The following is a 23,871-nucleotide window of genomic DNA, read 5'->3' as shown; positions in this document are numbered from 1 at the left end:
AGATGAATCACAGGAAAGGATTAAATAAAAAACTTTCAGAATCTTCATTGTGATCAGAAAATTCAGAATCAATCATCGTCAGCTCGTTAAATCTGGGAGGAGAAAATAAAATAAACTGACGCCTTCCTCGAGGAAGACACGTGAAGGCTCAGTTGTTTCGGCTGAGTTTAGGTGTGTCAAACCCTTAAAGTCTTACCATGGGCCCTGCAGGGCCTCTGGGTCCAGCCGGTCCTTCTTTTCCTTGAGGACCCTGAAATGAAACGATCGTGACTTTGAAAAGCTGAACTCGTCCTGTTCATGTTTGAAGAATTCAAAGAGCATGTTTGCCATTAAAACCAGCCTGTCTGCACTCACCCTCACTCCAGCTGGTCCGATCGGGCCGACAGGACCGGGAGGACCAGGTGAGCCCTGAAAACACACAACAACAGCTCCAATCAAAAACTCTACCCTGTTTTAACTAAAAGGACACCTTCGCTCCGGCCGACTCAGACCGGTTTGTTTCAGCGTGTCGAACAGTAAATCTCCTTTTCTTTACTCATTTGCTCAGAAACCCTGCTCTCTGTTTTTATTGTCAGTCCTCTCTGCTCTTTGATGCCTTGGCATAAGATTTACAGGGAACATAATATATTCCAGATCCATTTTATTGGCCATTATAAACCAGAACCCTCCTGGTCTGCAAGTCATTAAATGCATGTTGCTATAGCATCTGCTCCAACACGGTCACCTGCAGCCGGCTGCTGCATCCACACCAACACACTCACAGGGTTTGTTTTACTTGAATAAAGAGCTGATTAATCAGACTCAGAGTCTGGATGGAGGAGACTACAGCGGCTGTGTCACAGGTTTGATTCCTGTTAAACATCCTGCAGCAGAAACACTCTCTCCCTGACTTTCCCTCTGGAGGAGCAGGATGACAAATCGTTCATCAGGTATTGATTGAAGTCCTGGAGATGTGATCAGTCAGTCACTGTGTGATCGGAGCTGAATCTGACAGATCCCGATCAATCTAATGTTCTCCTCTGACTCGAGGAGGTCTTTACTTCAGAACAGGTGTCTGTGATTTTTAGTTTCTCCGAATCTGAAACTCTGTGATTCTTTGAGCCGCTGAGCGGACGCTTCACTTCCACCTTCTTCCTTTACTTCCAAAAAAGTCTAAAAGCAGGAAAACTGATCTCCTCTTCATCCATGTGAAGATGAAAAGCTTCCAAAGGGGGAATTCTCTGAGAATCTCCTCAGGTCAGCAGAGGGCACAGGAGCGACAGTGTTTGCCTGTGACTGTGTCTATAAACAGATGTAATGGAGCCTATCTGCGGGATCAGTGAAGGCTGAAGGCCTGGAGTCGGTCCCTGCAGCATTCAGGGTTGGTTTACCTTCGAATCTTCGTCTGGGATCTGACCTTTGACCTCAACTGGAGACGAGTCAAATCACTGACGTCTTCGCTGGATTTCCTCTTTAGTTTTAGTTTTTTTTGTTCTTTTATCATCTCTATTAAACTCTTTGTGTTTCTGTCTAAAAAAACACACAACCTGATTTTTACTTCCTGACCAGCTTCTCTGAATGATGCTGTAATATTCATGAATAAAAGCCTTGAGGTGAACAGATAAAACTTTGACTCCCGTCTCGTGCCCCTCCATAAAACTTCAAATCAAATCGTTACCTGATTTTCTTCACTCAGTGTTTTCTGTCGAGAGGTTTTTGACTCAGAGCTCAGAGCGACACAAGATGTTCTTTACTTTCACGCCAGCACTTTCTTTTCGAAGCTTAGGTGTCACTCTTCATCCAAATCCTGGAGATCCCAGGTTGGACGGCGGCTCCTCGAATATTCCCAGCTAAAACAACTTATCTGTTAATCAAGGTGACTTGTTCTTGGCTCGTCCCTCCGCTGAATTTTAATTTAAAAGGAATATTCAGAAACCTGCCGCAGAGAAACATACTCCCTCTCTTCTCCCTGCATCCATCCCAGCTGGAAAAGCATCCGCGTCCAGCCACGTGGCCGGACGCCAGAGTAGTAGTCGAGCTGTGAATTATCCTGTTTCCTGTTTAAGATCCAGAGCTGCACTCACTTTCTGTCCAGGTAAGCCTGAGTCACCGGGGTCTCCCTTTGGTCCAGGGCGGCCCTGCAGGTAGAAAACAACAACATGAATGACTGACGTTTGTCTAACACGATTTATCTGAGATCAACGGATTCATGTGAAGCCGTGACACTAAAATACAGATTCAGAATAAGAGTGTTTCATCTCACCAATCTAAAACTAGCAACATCAGGTCAAGAAGCAGCTGATTGGATCAATCAACCCTGATTTTCATACTAGACGTTCAGGTCATTCCCCAAACAGAAAACAGGAAATCTCCGGTCAGAGATCAAAATGATCGAAGCGGAGATGAAGCTAAATTTGACAGTTTGTAGATGAGATTAGTTCACCTTCAGATTTTAGATGAATTCAGCAGAAATCGTAACCTCCACATTCACTAACATCTCTCTCTCGTCTGTACAGTAACTATAGCAGTGAAATAAAAGCAGTGGAGTAGGGAGGGGAGTAAAGTGCTGTGACCTTTCTGGAGACAAACCGAAGGAATGTTTCTGTTTAATTTGGGTACATCTCATCTCTGAGACGGAAATCCAAACTGTGATTTATTAACATTTGCTGATGTTGAGGTTTCAGGTCTTTCTTCCTCTCACACATGAAGGAATGTGAGTCTCTGCCACAGATACTCCCCAGCTTGTAAATTCCCTTCAAGATAAATCGCCAAATAATCCCAGCTGGATTAATGTGTGGTGGCTGAAAACGCGTCACCTGTGTGGCTCAGAGCGAGGAGTGTGTGTGTGTGTGTATCAGGTGTGTTTATGAACTCACAGCCTCTCCTGGAATCGACAGCCCGATGGGTCCTTGAGGGCCGGGCAGACCCATGGGCCCGGGTGGACCGATGTCTCCCCGCGAGCCGACCGGTCCCTGTGAAGCCCAGAGAGGAGGTCAGATAAGAAATATTTAAACACAGGAGGAATTTGTTGTTGAAATCTGCTGATATCTCTCGTCTCAGTTCAAGTACGCTACTGTTGCAATCTGTGGAAAAGACCAACAGGAGACGAGGAATGCTGCCGCACGGATCGAACCGAGCCTCCCCTTCATATCAGAGAGGGGGGAAAAGCAAAAACACTCGTTCGATAAGTGGAATCAGATGTGCTTACTCTCTTCAAAGCTTTCCTACTTTAAACAATCTTTTGTTTTCATCGAGGGAAGATCCAGCTCAGGGAAAAAAAACTGGAGCTGCGTTAATTAAAAGACGAAGCAGCAGGTTTTAAAGACGAGTGGGATGATCGATGAAGTTTTTTTAAAGATACTCACGGCAGGACCAGCCTCTCCTCTTTCACCTCGAGGACCTTTGCTGCCAGGGGCACCCTGAGGAGGAGGAGGAACATTTATCACATTAACACAACAAAGACAAGACCAGAGAACAGAACAAAGGTGCAGCCGTCAACTTAAACTGTGGAAAATACCTGAAAACCTGTCCACAGTATACCTTAAAATATTCAGTGAATCAGCTGTGATAAATAAAGGCATTAAGAAGATGTAAAGGAAAAAGAAGCCGACATAAAAACACATAAATTCTATTTTAAAAGAGTAAAATAAAGCAGAGGGTTACAGTGGAGTAGGACTGTGTGTGTGTGTGTGTGTGTGTGTGTGTGTGTGGTTTGATGGATCCCATCACTCACAGCGAACAAACTGCGACTAAAATTACACGTCTTCATCATCGTATCCAGTCTGAACACACTCTACCAGACGATTAGCTTAAACAACCTCCACAAAACCTCTGTGATATATGACGATAAAAGGCACTTTAGAGATTGTAATTTAGATGAATGCTGAGGAACAACTTCTGCTCCGTGTTCTCTTCATATCTTTGAGGCTGTTAAAGGAGAAATGTGGTGATTTCCTACATTTTTCTCGAGTCAGAGGAGGAGGAGAGGAGGCTGGAGGTTTATCCATCAGCTGTCAGAGAGGTCGGCCCTCGACACGCTGCACCACGGTTTACCTTCTCCCTTCTCTTAAAAGATTTTATGAGGCATTGCAAAGAAGGTTCCCATGGTTAATGTGCCTCAGGGCGCAATATTCTCCCTTGTACAACATACAGTGTCTAAATAACCATAAATAACCAGACAAGGCAGAGCTTTTTACGTATGTTAGAGAGGTATTACCACAGTGGAAAAATGTTCCATTACAGCTAAGAGCCCCTGTGTTTAAGTCAGACTACGTGAAGGAGGAATTAAGAGTAAAATGTGCTCAAAAAACAAGCAGCTTATCAGGACGTTAAAGTGGAGATAACTGAACTGAGGCGGGAAGAAGAAGGTCAGAGGTCTCACTTCAATATTCATCTGAAACTACAGCTGATCCTTAACCTCAGCTGAAGTGTTTTAGTCGCCTAAAGAGACGCAGGACGTGAGCCCACGTCTCCAGAGTCACAGTCCCCTGTCTGTACCTTCACGGCGTCGTACCTCCATAAAACTCTGTGGAGCTCTATGTGTGTGGGGAATGAGCCATGGTTCATACATCTGGGCCCAGGACTGGAAAAACCCAAAGCCAGTGAACATGTTCCAGGCAGCCGCTGTGTTTCCTCCAAAATGCATCTGGCAGAATCATTTCTAAGAGACATGATGGTCCAAACTGTTCTCACCTCTAACAGGTGACGGACACAGGCTGACAGACTGAGGTGGTTCTTACCACTGGACCCTGAGGCCCTGGGAGTCCGTTGGCCTCTGAGGTGCAGGTACAGGAGTTGGGCAGAGACGGACACTTCAGCTCATCTCTCTGTTGGACAGACAGAAACAGACAGAAGACAGATGCTGAGTGAAGCCTCAGACAGAGAGAGAACTGATCCGTACGAGCCGAAGAAAATCAAATCCAAGTCTGAACTGATTCTCTGGACTGAGGTCTGGACTGGAGTTCACATCTGAGAGCGTCATTAGCAGCAGTCACAGTTTAAAAACATTAACACAGTCGCTGAGTGTCCTAACAAGGTGTTAGAGCCACAGCAGAGAACAGCTCAGCAGGTCCAGAGTTTCCTTTAAGAACTGTTTCTACGAGCAGAGTCTGTCCCTGGACGTCCTCTGAAAACATGTCCCACTGCTGCTGCACAGGTGAACAGTTTAGACCACATTTCTGTAGGTTACACTCTCGCACAAGACAAAGACCAGAGCCAAGATTTTGATCTGAGAAGTCTTAACGTGACGTTTTCTGGAGCCGCTCTGCCAACAGAAAATACCAGAGCAGATCTGTGGGCACGGTGACAGCAGCCTGGGTGATTCTCTGAGAGGAGGGGGCACATCTTCTGCTTCAGAGGTTTCAGCACGATGATAAAAATCCGCTTTGGAGGAAGGAGGGGGCTTTTCCTGGAGGTGAAGTGAGTTACTTTGAATTCAGGATGATATCTCATCTGGAACTATCAGGGAATCAAAGGACTGATTTAGTCATTTTGAAGCAAAAAAGTCAAATATTTGCTGCTTTTCTTTGTTACACATGACAGCAAATTTAATCAGGAGATAAAATAATCATTAGTTGTGAGAAGCAGAACTCCTATTTTTACATGAAGAACGACTGAAGCTGTGGGACATCTGCTGCATCATGTTTCATTTAACATCAGTAAATCATGGCTGAGTGACATTTCTATTTGTTGTTCTGTGTATTTGTGAACTCTGGTCTTTATGCTAAGCTAAGCTAATGGTCGTTATTTAACACAGAGACAGGAGAGCGGTGTCGACGTTTTCACTCTCGAAAAGAATAAAAACTGTAAAACGAAGCTTGGTGATCTAACTTCTTATTTCAGCTCATGAAGGAATCGAACATTCGTTTAAAGAATGACTGTGCTCCTTCTTCTTGTTCTTGGGAATTAAATGAGCTGGAACTTCACATCACTGGGGTTTAAAGAATCAGCTGAATATTCACAATGAGACACACACTGGACGTGTCTTTTCACAGAGATGTGAAACTCCTGTTGTCCGGGCAGATCTTTCCACTGAGTCCGTGCTGATCGCAGTAATTTAGATCGTTTAATAAATGTGAGCGAAACAGCCCAATCAAGCAGCTGTCCCCGCTCTGCAGCAATCGAGATAATAATCCACCGGAGCTGAATCCTTTTCAAAATCTTTTGGACGTCCGAGCTGCAGACGTGCTGCGCTCAGACAAAGCTTCATTTGTTACAGCGTCTCTGGAGATCTCTGCTGGGACTGAAGTGAGAAACCTTCATGTTGAGAAAGACCAGAGTCAAACAACAGCCTGAGCTGCTTTTAAAACTTCACACTGTAGCTGCTGCCGAAGCCCAAACACTCGACAGCTTGAAAACAAATGTCCCTCTCTTTTTAGCTGTGCAGTGGTTATTGTCAGAGGAGTTTGTGTGTGTGGGATGAAGGTTAAAAAAGAAACTTCTCCACTTTTTCTACATAGAAAACTCATGTTGTGAAGATGTTGCAGATTATTAACAGCCACTTCAGCTTTTCTCTTCTGCTCAACAACAGAATCTCTTCACTTTCCCTCACAGCTGCAGCCTCGTTACAGGCTGCTGCACTGAAACGCAGCGTTTCACCTGTAGCTGTTCTCTATTAGTTCATGTTGTATGTTGTTGTGTGGCAGTGCCCTCAGTCCTCCACAGCTTCTCAGAATTTTTCTGACATGTTCCAAACCAAACAACTAATCAGAAAACAGTGAAAATAACTGACAGGTCAAACAGAGAAATAATCACTATCTGCTGGATCTTCTCTTTACGTCTGCGTTAAAAACTCGTTTGTAAACTGAAGGTGAACAGAAACGTTTTATAAAAGGACCTGATCTGACTGAGCACCTCATGTTTTCCAGATGTTAGTGTTGAGGTTATTAAAATGTATGAGTGCAGCTACAGAAACACACTGAACATGCTGTTAAATGTCAGGATCGTAGCTCCTCTATCTCACGCCCTGTTGACCTTTCATCAGACGTATCAGTCGGCTCATGCGTCTGGAGATCACATATACCCTGTTTACTGCTCCGTGAGCCTGTTCTGATTCTGATTATGTTGCTCCGAGTCCTGAGCTTTGATCTGCTGCTGAGCCTAAAACACAGCGGCAGGAAAATCAAGGACACGCTCTGACTCCTGAGAGCTGTTTGAGATCAGAGTTACAGTACGAACACGCTCGTCTGCGTTCTACTGTCTAACTGCAGCTGAACATGTCGCCGAGGAACAAACCCACTGTCCCTGAGTCTGGAGAGAGAAAACCAGGTGTCCTGACAGGTCTCTGTGAGAGGACGATCAGAGGTACAAACAAACACACGAGCAGTTTAAAGCTGCTCTGGATGCAGAACTGATCTCAGGACAGTGTGTGTGTGAAGACCTAACTATGGCCACAAACAATGTCTTTACATGAAGCTTCAAGAAAACTAAATGTATTGAAAGCATGTGTCCAATCAGGGCTCAGAAATCCACCAACTCTATAATTCAGATTTTTGTTTCGGGTTGAATTCGTAATTATATCAGGGAAGAAAATCTTTAGTTTACAGGCCAAAAACTCCATCAGACGTCTCTGTATTCTCCAACCCAGAGCTTTGATTCATCTGTTGGCTGCAGGCTGAAGAGTTGGTGGAGCTGCTGGTGGAGTATCTGCACATTAAATGAAGTTAAAAGATGGAGTGTCCATGTTTCACAGAGGTGGGGGTTCTCTTACCATAGACGGGAGGTCACAGCATCTGTCCCTGCTGGTCCAGGCCAAGCTGCAGACAATATCGAACATCTGGAGCTGGAACTGCGGAGGAGAAAAAACAAAACATGGAAATGGTGTTGTGGTACATGTGTCTCTGATACGCCCTTCACAGCTCCCACAAGACAAACAGCAGAGAATGCAGCACAGCCGAGTCCCATCAGCCCCGGGGAGGAGGAGAGGAAACGGCCACGTTGTTTAACGTACAGCATCGGTCCAGTTCAGGCTCGGCTCATTTTCATGTCCATTTTAATAAAGAATAATCCCTGATGTCCATTTTAATAAAGACAAATGACCCAGAGTACGAAAGCTCTGCCAGCTCGCTGCTGATGTTATGAAACTGTTAGGAAACAATGTCGACTGTGTTCAGTGTCAAACACTCACAGTGAGCAGCTCTGAGGCCGCTGCAACAAAATTCATCAAGCCTTCTTTTACTGGAACGAAGGAATAACACATTTTTTCTCCATTATTACTTTCACCACCACAGGCAGGTTTATTAACGGTGATTATTTCTGCAGCAAATACGACGACAGAGAAAGGAAACAGGTGCTTCTGCTGCTCTCAAATCCAACCGCGTACTCTGACTAAAAAAATAAATAACGTTTAGTTTTTCCCCAAAACAAAGTCGTGTCCTTCAACTCTCAGCCACCAACGTCTCCCCTGACTTTGTTATGTTGGAAATACAAAGTTCACATGAGGCTGTGACGGGGAGCTGATGCCAGGAGGTTCATTTCAGCATCTCTTCATCGACAAAGATCCACCAAAGAAGTTACATAAGCTCGTTTGTTAAATATGAAAATGTCCCGACGCTGCGACGATTGATCGATGGACAGAAAATGAATCACAAACTATTCTGATAATTGATTAATCTGTGAAGTAAAACCAAACATTCACTGGGTCCAGCCTCTCACTTGCTTTTCTTCGTCTTACGTGACAATAAAACTAAGATCTTTGGGTTTCGGTATTCACTCTTTCCTGACAGTCAAACTGAATTCTTTGAAACTTCATAGACCACACAGTTAACAGAGAAGATAACTCTACACTGCTGCTGTGAAATAAAGCTGCAGAGGCTGTAACGTTCAGCTGCTGTGGTTTAGCTCAGTTGAAAATCTGATTTCTGTTGTTGGGTATCATTATGTCGTTGTTGTTGCCAAACATGATCCTGTAACATCTCATTCAAACTCCAGAGTCCAAATTAAAGTAAAATACCTTTTAAATCCTGTACATTCATGGTCTAATCTTTCACTCTCCCTCTGCAGGATCAGAGTTCACTTACAGTTGCTGATTCTCCTTTGGAGCCGGCGGACTTGGACATCTTGCCCAGAACCTGGTAGCCATCGCTGGACGTGTTTCCAGCGGCCTTGATCTCCTTTTCAGCCACTTCTTGGCAGTCGATGTTGAGTTTGACGCTGGTGGATGAAACCAGGATATGGAGCTTCAGAGAGAAAGAGAGAGGAAGAAGAGAAAGAGGGATAGATTTTATTGGCACATTCTTTGTTCTAAGACCAAGGCTTGTGTCTGGTTTTTATCCTGATGGCCTGCAAATTATTAGGTTACTCTGAGTCTGGCGGAGCCTGAGCCGAGGGTGGACGGGCTCGATCGTCTCTGCTGTAGTTCTGTTTATTGAAACGCTGCTGGAATGTGAGAGAGCGTACACGGAGGAAAACCAGCGCTTCCTCTCCATTCATTCAGAAAGAAGAGGAGCTTCTTTCTCTGAGCGACTTCCTGCAGCATCAGGGAGTTTACAGTCGAAACTCACTGAAAAATCACCTCCTCACCTTGTTAGGTCGAGCTCCATGCAGAAACACAGGTAGCTTTGTTCATACCTTGTAAACTGTTTGTGTTCTAATATGGCCTGAAGACAGACTCATCACATTTAACTTACACAAACTAATACCAGACAAACAGGTGGTGATGGATCAGAGTCTTTGTTAATAATGTGATAAAACACAAAGTAAGTTTTAAAAAGTAAAGCAGCTTTTCTGATCTGTCCTAAACTCTGATCTGCGGCGACACTGAACTTATTAAACAGATCTGGTATCAGCTGTTAAACAGTAAGTACTGACCACATACTGAGGTTTATGGATTGTATATTTGTGAGCTGTGGTTTCAGATCTTTAGCTGATAATGAACGGAGCTGTGAGCACGTCCGGTTTACTGATACAAACACGAACTGTTCGCTGTGGATCGGTCGATACCTGATCCACTTAATAAGACCAGCACCGAATGGATCGCAGCATCCCAACATACCAGCAGCTTTATGTCAACAGTTCCAGCCTGGAGATTCCTGAACAATCCCTTTGCTTATTTACTCTGTTATCAACCACAGCCACAAGTCAAAGATTTCTATCCTTTCCCTCAAAAAATGTTCCTGTTCCAGCTGGAAAAAAATCTGATTTGGAGGCCAAATCTTCCAGAATTCATTCCTTCCATCTCACATTGGTTCGACTGTAAAATAACTGAGACAGCAGTGGAATCATCACAACCCCACAATGCATCTCTCCTCGCTCAGATCTCCCTCGCCACATCTCCTCATGATGTCATTTTGCGGTAAGCCGCGAGCGCTGCCCTCTCCACAGCTCCTCCTCAGAGCCGGCCCCTCGGAGGCAGCGGCCGGCCGGAGAGCGTCCAGCTGCGAGGAGGGGAAGACGTTGTTTTTTTTACAAAGCCGAACAGCCCCGCTGGCAGCTCCGGCGGCCGCGGCTCGCTGCTCGTGGTCAGTCAGCATCTGCAGAAATGCAGAGGCATGTTGAACAGACCGCGGAGACATCCAAGAAAAGACCTCAGGGGGGAGGGAAGCACAGCGGCGTCTCCGTTTACACTTTACATTTCAGGCAATTATCTGACGCTCTGCTGCAGGTAACTGTCAAAACCTCAGCAGCATCCACTCTGTCTGTGGACACGGCCGATCACAGGACGTGGATTTTAAAAGCCAATAACAACACTGATATGGTCAGACTGAAGCTGCCAGCATTTAATTGTGATCGGGTCTGTGCCAGGAGCGTTTCACTCAGACTTGTGTTCTGGTCAGGCTGGAAACTCCTCAGAGACTCAGAGGAAACTCTGATACATTGTTCCTGTAAAACACACACTGATGTATTGGTCTCCTGTTGAGCTCGCTCTCTCTCTCTCTCTCTCTCATGGATAATATCAGCTATTACTGGCTATCAGATCTGCCAAAATAAAGGCGGTGCCGAACATTGAACTTCATTCATTTTTCAAGCTGTTCTTACAGCTCTGGAAAGCTTCACTTTGGATTTTGGTTTGATCAAACGTTATTTATCAGTTTGAGCAGAGAGGAAATGTAAAACTGAAACTAACACGTCGTGAAAGTTTACGGCCGTCGGCTCAGATCTCACATTAAGTTTAAGTCAGACTGATGTGTGGAAGCTCTGTGTGAGTTACAGAAGCATGTTTATAGGAGTAGAAATGAAAATGTACAGTCCCCGTTATTCAGAGCATCTTTATTTCCTATCTTTGTTTTTTAGCTCAGAGTCTGAGCAGGAGTTACAGACGCTGGCAGGCTTGTTAATCTATTTCTCTGCAGTTGGCACAGATCAGTTAGCGACGGCTGATAGTTAGATCTTCACTCGATCACCTAATCCTTGTTTGGTCCCGGAGATGCTCAGAAACTGTTCAGGTCTCCACAACAGATCGGACTGTTTGACTGATCTCTGCTGTTAAAAACATCTGGGGGAGGATTTCAGAGCTGGTTGGTAAAGTGCTGCGGGGGGAGAGTGGATTAGAGGACTCAGCCGTGGTGATGTGGCGGACCCTGACGTCTCTGTGAACCTGGCACAGTAACATCACAGGGAGGCTGAGCAGACTTTTTAAATCACGGTTATTTTTGCGAAACTCTGACAGAAAGTTCAAAACGTCCCAGCGAGCAGCGACGGCTCGCCAGTTCTTTAACTGACAGGTGTTTAAATCTTTAGGTGTTCGTTTTATCGTTGCCAAAGGGCTCCATGAGAGAAAAAGAAAAAATCCAGAGTGAAAGTGACGTACATGGATCCGAACCTGCTGCAGTGCCCTCGAGCAAGAAAGTGAAATCCAGGCAGCTACTGGGGTTTATAGCCAGCTCTGACCTCTGACCTCTCTGTGGAGGGAGGAGGAGGAGGAATTTCAGCCTCTGGGATCAACTCTGCTCCACTTTCTCTTTCTCTCCGAAGCCTCTAATCATTTTATCACATCTGAAACAAACACGTCTGGAACTTCCTCCAAAATCTCCAGAAAACAAAACCTCTCTGTGAAAGTCTTCTTTATTTTGGGTGAATCTTAATCCCATTTGGTTTTGACAACAAGTCGTTTTTGTGACGTGGAGATTGACTGAAAAGTCACCGTTTAAACTCCTAAAGTGTCTCCATTTTCTCTGCCAGAGGGAAGAGAGAAGCTGCAAAAAGACGAAGGGAAATATGGCTGAAAGTGCCCAGAGGAGGATCGATCAGGAGGCAGCAGGTAATCTGCAGACAGCCTGCTCACCAAGAGACCAGAGCCCTGTGGCATGCTGGGAGGTAAAACCACAGAGCAGCAAGAATTCCCCTGCGGTCGGCTACCAGAGGTAAGAGCAGCGAGCGCCTGCCTCCCCACACTCCTCCTGAGCCGAGGGGGAGGGAGGGGGGAGCTGCAGCGGGAGATGATGGGAGGGAGGTCCCTCCTCCCTGCTGGCGCTCCTCAGCTGCTCTGATGTAATTGTTTAATAGCAATAGCGGTGACCCAGTATTTTCCAGGCGAGCGTCCCAGCAGGCACTGCAGCGCATTTTTAACGCCCCCCCCCCGCCGCCTCTGAAGAGCTTATGGATCCTGATATTGTTGCACGGCTGTCTGCACCGTTTCCCCTCAGCAGTACGTCTTGTAAATAAGTGCTGCTATCAGCACAGCACAGAACACGTTTCCTCTGACTGCAAACAACTGTAACACCTCTCTGATCCACAGCATTTATTTACCGGGGCACAGACAGCTGGAGCAGCCTGGACGAGTTACCGCCCTGCTTAATTAAAAAGGTTGTTTTTACTTTTGAGTGACGACTGATTAAAATCACAATGATCCAAAAGTCGACTTTCAGATAAATAAAAGTCTCGGTGGTTTGACAACACAGAGGAGAGGAGTCTCTGTTGTTTAGTCTACCCTCGCTGATATGAAAGGAGTGGACAAAATAATAGAAACACCTGCCACTATATCATTCAGTGTACCTAATAAACTGCCAACTGAGTGTTTATCAACAGATTAGATCCTCATCTTTTTATGTATTTTTCTGTCTGATAATTCAGATACAATGCACCCTGTCCCTAACTTCAAAACGGTGTCATAAGTCCCTGAAAACTTAACGTCCAAATTCATTGGTTTTATTATTTAGGAGGAACAAACAAGTACTTCCTACAAATACATCAGGAAAACAGTTTCAAGAATTATTTGTTGTAATTATCTGATTGTATTTGTTATATTTGTAAAGTTTGGGGGTTATAACTAAAACATGCAGTAAATACAGTGTCTCTCTGTCAAATGGACTAAACATCTATTTATTGGTTCATATTTTTTGGCAGGTAAAGTAGTAGTAAAGTCTGATGAGTCTTGAAGTGGCTTCAAAACCAGGATTAGCTGCTGTCAAACGACCCTGTGAGGTTTTCAAAGTTTTGATGTAGTTGAATTAAATCATACCGCCTTAAAAGTAAGAACAATAAAAGAGGCACAAACTGTTGCTACTATTTCACATGCAGTTTGACTTTCAGAAAGGTTCTGAAGAGTCTTCCAACACAGCGAATTCTCTAATTCAAGTGAAAAACAGGGAAACAACACGAGCAGCGTTTGTCTCCACGGCTCCGTCTCTGGCTGGATGTTTAAACCAGCAGCTCCACTTGACTCAGTCTGATCATTTTATAACATCCAGAGGACACAGATGTCCTCCTCCATCAGTCGGTCAGTCTGAACTGTACAGGAACATAAAACGCAGCAGTGGAGCGTCGGGCAGCTCTGCGTTTTACAACCTGCAGAGGACCATCTGTTTGTCTGAGCTGACATAACTCTTCAGGAACACGTCTGTAGTTGCATGTGAGGTGCTCTGCCTGTAATATACAACACATTTGGAATCTCAGGCATCCACAGTATCTGTATGATCTCGGGACGTCCAGCGAGAACAAAGCGGAGCGATTCGATTGATGCGTCACGCCTCGGTCGCACCTAGTGCTAAAAAACTGTTCTATAATTCGACCATTAAAGACATATTTGACTGTCAGCTCTGCTCTGTTCAATTTAAATATGTTTCAAACTTAAAATACACACGTGGACGATATAACGCTGCTGCTTTGGAAAAACCCTTTGATTTCTAACATCGCTGCAGTGCAGTAGTCTCCTGTCTGCAGAGTAAATGAAGATGGAGCTGTCAGCGTTTACCTTGTGGAAGCTTCCATGGAAGATCCTCTTCACTGGATCGCTGCCGAACGTGACCTTCTGGATGTCGCCATTCTCTCCTTTGTTGTAGAACGACACAGTCTGACTGGAGGCTGAGAGGAGACAGAAAAAATCACCAGTGTCTTTATTTGTAGGAGTGATCTGTGAAGTTTACACGAGAGGAGCAAGCTGGAGCTTCTACTGCAGTTTTCTGCTCTGCAAGGATTTTTTAATGACTTAATGACCTTCAGCTATGAATTCGTCTGTGGTGAAAATAAGTTCCTGAAAATAAAACTGAACATCATCAAAAAACCTTAGAAAGTTTATTTCAGTTCCTCCAGAGGTTTTCCACCTGCACTGATGACTTGCAGGAGATTAACTCAGACACGACGGCTCTTTGCTGCAGCTCCGTCCTAATTATTCAGTTTTAGTTTTAGTGGAATAAATACTTTCTGAGCCTGTGAGCAGAGTATTTAGATTTATATACACAAGTATTAGAGTTTTATAGTTAAAACAGAGAAACATGTTTTCCTCACACTGTTAGTAACTAACCTGCCTAAGTCTTGGATTCAGATATTCTGCTTTCTAGGCCTCAGACCAGTCAAAACCAGGACAGGTCTACACATGATCCTGCAGTCTGAAATACTGCCCAGACCTACAATAAAACCATGTTACTTCCATTGAGTTGGAGACACAACGGTCAGAATTAAAGCTGCAGACACCAAGATATCCTGATTTATCTTCTCCTCAGATGGTTTAATCTCCTCAAACGCTGGATCCTACAATTCCCATGATGCAAATTTGTAGTCCAAGACTTGATGGTATTCTCTAGAAGCTCCAGATTTACAGAAGACATTATGCAACTGTTTCCACGGGCTGAATAATAATCCTTACTGTATGATTAGGAAACTGATCTCTGCCTGTAAAACCAGTGGAGAGCCCACAAAATGTGTTTCTGTCTAACGTGTGTGAAGACGATTACACAACAGTTCAGATGTCAGAATGTAATATGTGTCATTATGATGATGATAAGACTGATATCACCTGAAGCCAGGAGATGCTTAGCTTAGCTTAGCTTAGCACGACTAGAAACAGCCAGCAAGTTACCGCTGGGTCTCCTCAGCTAACTCTCCTCCAAGAAGTGAGTGAGCATTTTCCCAAAATGTTGAACTTTTCCTTTAATGACGTGGCGTGTCTTCCCGAACCTCAGTGTCGTCCAAGAACCAGAACGAGCGATCAGCACTGGAGGATTTCTGCTGACAGACTGAAACCGAGGCTTTACTAAAGCCAGCTGAGCTCGGCCGATGACATAAAACTGTGGTGGTAAAAGGACTCGGCTCGGTTATCAAGTGAGACCGAAGCAGCTCGAGGGCACAGCCGGCTCATTACACCCCCACTCATCTCGTTTCAACATCAGATACAACACAACGAGGCACAGCTGCTCCACATCCCCTCACACATTCCCCATGCCAGTGCCCTCCTTTCACCGCTCACACATCAGAGGCGAAGAGGAGAGAGGGATATTTACAGTCAATGGTGACGCCGGTCTCTGGCCTGTGGTCCTTGGTTGACACCTGCCAGATGTCGAAGGCGTCTTTGGGCGAGTCGGGGAGGAGGCGGAACATGAGGATGATGGTGTAGGCGTGGGGAAGACCGTCAGGGTGGATCTCTCTGTTCATGAGACAAAAACAGATGACAGTAAATACTGACGGAGTCTACCTGTCGCTCTGATCCAACGCAACGTCCTACATCAACTCAGAACTGCAGACAACCAAGTTCATAGTCGTGTCAAATAAAAAGACAACAAAGAAGGGATGAAGTTGAAAGTTTAAAGAGTAAAAATGACTTGACAGGTGATGACAACTTTACTAAAACTGACTGACACTAACACATCAGCATGTAGCACTCTCACTTTAACCTTGAACTGTATTTACTGTATTTAAACTGTGGTGTGGTTGAGTTTAAAAAAACCTCCTTCCACCCTTGTTTCAGTCGTATTAGAGCAGGATGTTTCCCATTTGTCCCTCTGATGTCACTACACATTTTGGAAAGTCAGACTTGGTAAACAGTCAGAACTCAAGCTGTTTTCCACCACTTTGCTGTTGCATGTGATATTCTGGATATGGGACGCCTGTGTTGGGTGCTGGCCAGTATTAACAGTCTAGTTTGCGGTCAGGTTTGCACTCGGTGGCCTGACGGGAGGCTTGTTGTGCGAAACAGCTTCAGGATGGTCTGAGGAGCTGTTTCAGAGGCTGCACTCTGTCATGACCTGCGGCTCCGTCTGACCTCACAGAGCGCCGTAAATCCACTGACCCAGTTTACAAAGAGAATGAGCTCAAACGGTCTGAACGCAGCTGTGCAAGACGCCTCACGTTACAGACACGAACAACTTGGAAGCGCTAAAAACACCAACAATGACACAACAAATCTGCGCTGTCGCTGTGAAGCTCTGGGAGAAAGTGCCGGCTGTGCTCAGCTGGGAATGTTTCTCCCTGCAGAGTTCAGTGATTTAATCACACACGATGTGTTTGGAGTTTAAGTCGTGAGGGGGTTAGTGTTTTTTTTTCAGGATCACACAACCGACGAGAAAATGAAACAAGACACAAAAATCCTTTTTAACTTGGTGACACTAGCCATAATAAACGAATTTGTTAGCTTAGCTGACGGAGCCATTAGCTTAAGAACAGTCTAATTCCCTGCTTCTTTTCAAGATGTCCACTCCTGCATTAGCACGAAACAGACAATACACATGTTACATGTTAGTGCACTGTGCAGGAAAATCTAAGGCCAGATAAAAACACTCCTGTTAGCATTTCCTTGGGCCTGAGCTGTGGTGGCTGAATGCCAATAGAATATGTTGTTAGAAGAAAGAGATAGTGATTCACCTTCGAATGTGGATGTAAATCCACAGGAACATGTTTCAGCTTTTTAAGAATGAATGAGATGGAGAACAGAAGCTGAAAGTGGAGTGAACTACAGCTGTGCACAGATAAACTGGCTGACGTCCAGAGTCATGAGTGAATAACTGCAAAGAAATATCTTCTTTTCTTTTAACAACAATTAGAGCAGCTTCCCTTCAAGATCCCGTACGTTCAAGTCAACCTTTAATCTGCAACTACAGCAGGAGCAGCTTGTTTATCTACAAAAAACATTATGATTCTGGTCGACTAAACTACAACAACCAGAGGTCTGCTGCGTGAGACTCACGTTGTGGGCTGACTCAGGAAGGCGTTCTTGTGGAGTCTGTACGCTGTGAAGCTGTTGAAGGAGCCTGGCTCCATGGAGACGCCTTTGACGGAACTGTAGGTCTTCTCTGTCAGGTTGAACGCCTCGAGCATCCTGAAGCCTGAAACACGACACGTCGGGAAATGAAACCTCAGGACGTTCGGGACATTTTAAGATAACAGGTGATTTAAGGTCTTGATGAATGAGTGATTTACGTGTACGCACCAGGTGAAGTAAATCCGTTCAGGAAAATCAAGGGACAGGCTGTGGAGCGAGAAAGAAAAACATTTCACAACAAACTCATCGACTGTTTGGATTTCGTTGAAGCTGAATTAGTGTAAACTCACATGATGTTGCTGTTTCACAAATGAAGGTGATCAGGTTTTCTTTTATGGTGTCAAAAGCGTCGAAGTCATCGACGACGAAGACGTGCCTGTCGCTTGGTTTGCTGCCGATCTCCTGCAGCTCGACAAAGTCCACGTCAGCAACACCGATGGCAAAGACGCTGTAACCTGAGGATACAGACACAGTCAGAATACCTCACTTCTCTAACAGTGTTCACTTGTCATTTCAGTGAACTCAGCGTCCGTTACCTGCGTGCTGCAGGTTGGCGGCGTTCTTCTTCACCTCGTCCTGAGATCGTCCGTCTGTGATCGCTACAACAACCTTGGGGACGTTTCTCCTCATCCCATTTTCAAGTGAAAAGGCCTTTTCGTAGGTGTGTTTCAGTGCCACTCCTGCTCAGCAGAGAGGGAGAAGAAAGGATTGGGAATATTTAAAGAGAAGCTGGTTCATGTCGGACTTTACGTTTCCTCGCGGGAAGTGATGAGTGATCGAACCTGTCTTGGTGTTTCCTCCTCTGTAGCGGATGTGGTAAAGTGAAGACATGGCGACGCCTTTGTCTTGGTAAGAGTTCAGCTTGAACTCTGTCTTTGCGCCATCGCTGTACTGCACGAACGACACCTGTTCGGAAAGTCACATCTCAGACGTTAGCAAGAAGTCGAGTTTAGTCACAAGTGATCTACTGTGAAGGTCCTTGGTTTTAAAAAGGAAAACTTTATCAGAGGACCAAATGGAAGGATGACAGAGAAATGACACAGGTCATTTATACAGTTTAGAGTTTATTAGAAACAGAAACACAGAAAACAACCAAGAACAACAAAGCAGCAAAAGAACATCTGAGTTCCTGTAACGGTGTTTAGTTAACTGAAAATGCAATAAACTAAGATGTTGTCTTTTTAATATACTTCACTGGATGTATGTAAATATTTGATTATGGAAAACAACATTAAGATAGATAAATATACGTGACAATAAAGTTTGGTTCAGAGCACACATTTGGTTTTTGGTTGTTGCAACTTGGGGAAACGGTTTTAAAGTCGTTTTTTATTGTGCAGTGGACTGAATATTTCTTTTTATCCAGATGGAGAGAGATGAAGAGTCTTTGAGGATTCTGGAAAAACTGTTCAAAACTTCTGGAAGTGATGTCAAGCAACCTTCAGGCTTTTTCAAAGATCATCAGGGATTTACTTTTCAGAAAAACAGATGCTTAACTCTGTGACTCAAATATAATCACAACACACGCGACTAAATTACCATGTACTGCTTAAGACTTAATACGTTACCTTTCAAACTTTTAATTTCATTGTTTTCTCTCATCCTTTCTCCTGTTTTCTATTATAACCTGTCCTTTCCTTTCTCTCTCACCTGCTGTTGTTGTTCTCGTTTGTTTAGTCTTGTCTGATTTCACTGATTACATCTGATTGAGACTGACTTTTACTCCCCAGCACACATTCACTGAGCTCTGTCTTTTACCATGATGCTTTACTCCTGCAAATAACAACTGTAGCACTGACAGTTTCAGTACAAACCTGCATTCCCGAGGGTCCCACCACATCAAAAGCGCCGATCACGCTGGAGACAAAGTGCACGACCTTGGTGAAGCTCTCCTCGCCGATACTCCAGGAGCCGTCGATGAGGAACACCACATCTGCTTTGGCACCTTTGCAAACTGAGGCAAGAAAACAAGGCAATAAGGAGCTTTAAAGTCCACCGGCCAGACCTCGGGGCAGCATCACAAACACCAGCAGAGAGAATGGCATCATCACACGCTATAATTATCGTTTGCGAGCCGGAGCGCATTAAAAAAAAGTCAGCTGAGAGCTGCAACAAAACAAAACGATTGAGAAAAATGACGTTATGGGACCATGTATAGTAATTAAGGGTTTCACTGATAAAAAAAAAAAAACTGGCAACAGGAGGAACATTTGGTCACCAGAAGGGTTGAAAGTGAGCTTGTGTTAATAGGTTCCTCTCTCGAATACGAATCGGGTAAAAACCTTCGAATAATCTTTGCCTTATGCGATGCTGCATACTTTGTAATCTTCTCTATCCTTTCTTCCTTTTTATAAACAAGTTTTACACAATATCGAACGACACAAACAGATTCTTTGGACCGCTCCGTCTTCATTTTTCAACAGTTAAGTTGTTGGTTCTTATCGGTCGTGTTCCCCCGTCCTGCGCCCCACAGGTCCAGCAGCACATGTGGTGGTTATTAATTCTCTGCTGGCGCGGGTCGGATCCAGAAGGAGTCAGCGTTCAAACCGTCACCTCGGCCAAAACGCTGCACTGAGGATGTTCCAACCAGAGCTGAGCTTGAATGAAAAGACTCGACCCATTCAGCCCTGGGATGATCCGTGTTTTCCTCAAAGAAGAACCTGGTGTTTCTGAATGTGGTGCAGCATTATGGAGTCCTCAGGGGACGTTTTAACGAGTTCACATTCATTCATTCTTCCATTAACTTCTATTTAAATTAAACATCCACAGACTCTTTGCTGTGTTCTGTGTTTTGTGGTTCAGTTTTGCTGTGAAATACAGACAGATGGGAGAATTTATTTAGGCTGTAACCACATTTCTTCCTCCCTTTTTCTGGTCAGAAATCATTGCTCTGAAATATCTCCAAAGAAAAAAAGGTCTGGAGATATCTTTTCGCCTGGGAGGAGGTGAACGCATTTCATTAACAGCTGAGCCAGCAGTGGCAGGGAGACACGATGTAAACTAACTGATGTTGCTGACTGATGTTAACATTCCCAGGTGGGTTTTTCACCTCGACTTGGACCCAGATAAGCAGCCAGAGGTGGATGGATGTTAAAGTATCAGCTAGAAAACACTAATGTGGTTTATCAGTCACAGCCTGGAGCTTTGTTTCTGTCTGGCTGTTACTGTGACTGTCAGCCGATGATAGAACAACGATGTTACTGTGAGATGCAAGTAAATAACATAATAAATCAGATGATCTGATGGGCTGTAGGCAGGAGAGGTCTCTGTCTACAGACTCCAGATCATATTCAAAGATTAACTCCTGTAAAAGCTGCCTCCTGGGTGCATACGGGCCTCGGCTGTGCTGGCTCCACACACACATGAATGTTATGAAATCATTCAATCATATGGCTCCTCCAGACTTTCCAAAATGTTATTGGACTGAATTGATCAAATTCTGGTGATAAACAGAGTCATTTCACATGGTTTATTTTACTGAGAACAGATATATCCAGTGTTTTACAGCTGCTCTTTTATCAGTGTGTCAGGGGAAAAATGTTTTATGAGCCAGTCTGTGTCACATGATGAGGCTGCAGTACAGCGAGCGGCCACTACACCAACATCACCGCACAGCCCAGATGTAGACAGGTGGCGTAAACACACAGGCTGATTATAAATGCTTACCTGCCCACGCAGGGGGGATGGTGGGTGGAGGTGTTGGAGTTGGAGGGAGCGTTGGCACTGGAGTTGGCTTCACCACTGCGAGAGACAAAAACAGACACGAGCCATCATCAGAGAAGAATCAGTGATGAACGCAGAGCGACAGTCAACATGTTGTTTGATGAGCTCGTGGTTCTGGATCGGTCCTGTGAGCTGGTGTAACTCGGTGTTTGAGTCGTGTCTCGTGTTGGAGCAACGGAGCTCGTTACTATGATCGTGTTATAAATCTGAGGTGACCGGATGTGGACGGGTATAAATGTCTCTTCCACTCATGATGCTGGCTCACGCTCTGACAGAACTGGCAAAGCAACAGCTTTAATTTGATTTTGACTCAACTTTTTAAAAAGAAAGGAGACATCTCGCCAGTGTATTTTAGTGGTGTCAGTGTTGCTTGAATAGCAGAAGAGTTTTTCCATCCAAAGACTTATTTAATTAATGTATTTATTATCAATAAAGTATGTTGGTACACTAAAAAAACAAGAAATGAAAATAACAAGAGACCACGATGGAAATAATGGCAGATTCTGAGCTGTTCCTGATCATAAATGTTGTCATTTTATGTACGGCCATAAAGTTTCTTTTCTCAATTTCTCAGAGAAATGTTATGCTAACTAAACCTCCAGTCTGCAGAGTTTAGTTTCAGTCCAGAGGATTTTAAATGACACAACAGATTCACACTCACATGTTCTCTCCTTGGTCCTGACCCCCGGTCCCTCCAGATTCGGGGTCTGGACGAAGACAGTGGCGGTGTACAGAGCGTCAGGAGAGAGTCCATCGAAGCAGTACTGAGGCAGGCCGGCGGGGATGGTGATCTCATGCTGTCCTTTACTGGAGGCTGCAGAGGAAAACAGACGCTTTTACCCCACGAATAATCAGAATAAACTGTTTTACTCTGAGTAAAAGTTTGTTCCATCTGAAGTCAGCAGGTTAAACCACAAACACAACCACTTAAGTCAAAGATGTTTCTTTGGGAAGATGCTCCACTCTTTCCCAGGAGAACCATCACTGAACAAGTGTTACTGGTTTCTGGATGTTTCTCAACACTAAATCGACAATAGCTGGCTGATGGTGGAATATGTGCGTTAAAAAAAATGGACAGGACACCTCCAGATCAGTTTCTCTGAGGAAACACTGACTCATGTGCGACTGTGGCCACTGAGTGAAAGCAGGAGGACACCGAGGAGACCGAGCAGCTCCAGAGTTTGTTCTAGATGACTGGAAACTCGCAGTCCCAGCCTTGTAAACCACACCCAGTGGGTTTTATATCGATTTTTTAATGCTCTGAATCACCATAAAAGATTAATATAGGTGGTGAAAACTAAGATATTTACTCATTGTATGTACCTCCTGGGGTATGATAGCATTAATGATTCCTACCAATGACTCAAAGATTACTTCCCCAGGTGCTTACATATCTGGCTTTTAAAGCGAACACCCGCGCCCGCTGGCTTCTAATGTTGGCAACCTCGGGCCTGTATTTCAGCTTCTGCAAATGACGAAAAAGAATTTTTATTTTACAGCATTTAGCTCCTCTCCGTGCTTCGTTTCCTACAGTCTGTATGTTTGGATTTACTGATAAATGCTCGGTTTATTTCACACATTCAGAGTTTGCGTTAAAGCCTCTGAGAACTCGGTTTCAGAGGAAAGTGTTTTTGCTTATTGACGTGAAGGAAAGTCTCTGAGAGTTGACCTTAAATCTCAGTTCAACACCTGGACGTACGACATGATTTCACTGGATCGCAGGTAGTTTGGAGCCAATCACAGTCCAGTAAGAAACAGACTTTTTGTGTCTGGTTGTAGAGAAGGAGAAGGAGCAGACGCCTGACAGGTTCATTTAGCTTTTTTGTCGTCACCATCTCAGTGTTGCTACGTCGTCTGTTTTGTTGCTAATGGAGGAAAATAAAAGATGACTTTAAAAAAAGCACCGAGACCCAGCGACTGACCCTTCCAGTGAAATGTTTACCTCTGTGCGTGGCTGGGCAGTGATATATTCATAATAAGGTTTCCTATTTACACTGTGAGCTGCAGTCAGCACAAACAAACAAAACATGTTTATTGCAGAGACAGCTGCCATTGGAGGATGATGCTACTTTTCAGTGTGAATGACTTTAACTAAGAGGGATTTCATCATTTTCCATCAAATGACAGAATCCAGCAGCTCGGGTGACGCAAGGGTTTCAGAATGAGCTCTGTAATATCAACAAGTGATGATGGAAGTCACTTAATATAAATTGTTCTGGGAAAACACACACGTCTCCTGGTCAGACGTACTCCAGAACAGTGGCCCTCATTTATCAAGATGGAAGATACACTCAGATTTGTACAGAGAGTGATGCTGACAAAATATAATCCCTGAAACATTTCATCTGGATATGAGAAGATTCTGAGTCTTAAAACACTGGCAGCCACATGTTCTCCTCTGACCAGTGTTTCCATGGCTTTTAAAATATGGAGGAAATATCAGCGCTGAAGAGCCGAGCTCACTGTTTTTCCACTCACTCATCTCACCACCGTCTCCGGCTGCTGTTTGCATTTCCACTTCAGAACAAACAGTTGACTGATTTGTTGACTCGAGAGCATCGTCTGCTGCCTCTCACTGGGACGGATCTTCATGCTGGGGATTTCTGATCCTCTGCTAGAGGTTAACCCGCCATCTGTCTCACGCTAGCAGATCCATATTTGCTCTGGCAACCCGTCGTAGCGGCACAAAAGGCTAATGACTACCATATAGATATTTAAATATTGATGCTCTCTTCCTGGGTTTTCCTGCTCTTTAACTGCTA

General features: G+C 44.5%; 1 protein-coding gene across 4 annotated transcripts in view; it reads right to left on the bottom strand.

Annotated features, from left to right (window-relative positions):
* The window catches only part of col12a1b (collagen, type XII, alpha 1b), a 105,635-nt gene that overhangs the window by 7,650 nt on the left and 74,114 nt on the right, over nt 1–23,871 (bottom strand). For all 4 annotated transcript variants that reach the window (XM_018674648.2, XM_018674645.2, XM_018674647.2 and 1 more), the window contains 18 exons: nt 21,771–21,923; nt 21,053–21,127; nt 19,201–19,340; nt 18,169–18,292; nt 17,923–18,066; nt 17,677–17,841; nt 17,555–17,593; nt 17,312–17,450; nt 15,633–15,775; nt 14,108–14,217; nt 8,997–9,155; nt 7,688–7,765; nt 4,719–4,805; nt 3,345–3,398; nt 2,856–2,951; nt 2,064–2,117; nt 355–408; nt 197–250 (listed from right to left, as the gene is read on the bottom strand). In XM_018674648.2, coding sequence (XP_018530164.1) covers nt 197–250; nt 355–408; nt 2,064–2,117; nt 2,856–2,951; nt 3,345–3,398; nt 4,719–4,805; nt 7,688–7,765; nt 8,997–9,155; nt 14,108–14,217; nt 15,633–15,775; nt 17,312–17,450; nt 17,555–17,593; nt 17,677–17,841; nt 17,923–18,066; nt 18,169–18,292; nt 19,201–19,340; nt 21,053–21,127; nt 21,771–21,923 — 1,868 coding nt within the window. The remainder of the gene's footprint in view (nt 1–196; nt 251–354; nt 409–2,063; nt 2,118–2,855; nt 2,952–3,344; nt 3,399–4,718; nt 4,806–7,687; nt 7,766–8,996; nt 9,156–14,107; nt 14,218–15,632; nt 15,776–17,311; nt 17,451–17,554; nt 17,594–17,676; nt 17,842–17,922; nt 18,067–18,168; nt 18,293–19,200; nt 19,341–21,052; nt 21,128–21,770; nt 21,924–23,871) is intronic.

Source organism: Lates calcarifer, linkage group LG7_1 (genome assembly GCF_001640805.2).
Source record: "Lates calcarifer isolate ASB-BC8 linkage group LG7_1, TLL_Latcal_v3, whole genome shotgun sequence".
Lineage (NCBI taxonomy): Eukaryota > Metazoa > Chordata > Actinopteri > Centropomidae > Lates > Lates calcarifer.
This window is presented reverse-complemented; position numbering and strand designations above follow the sequence as displayed.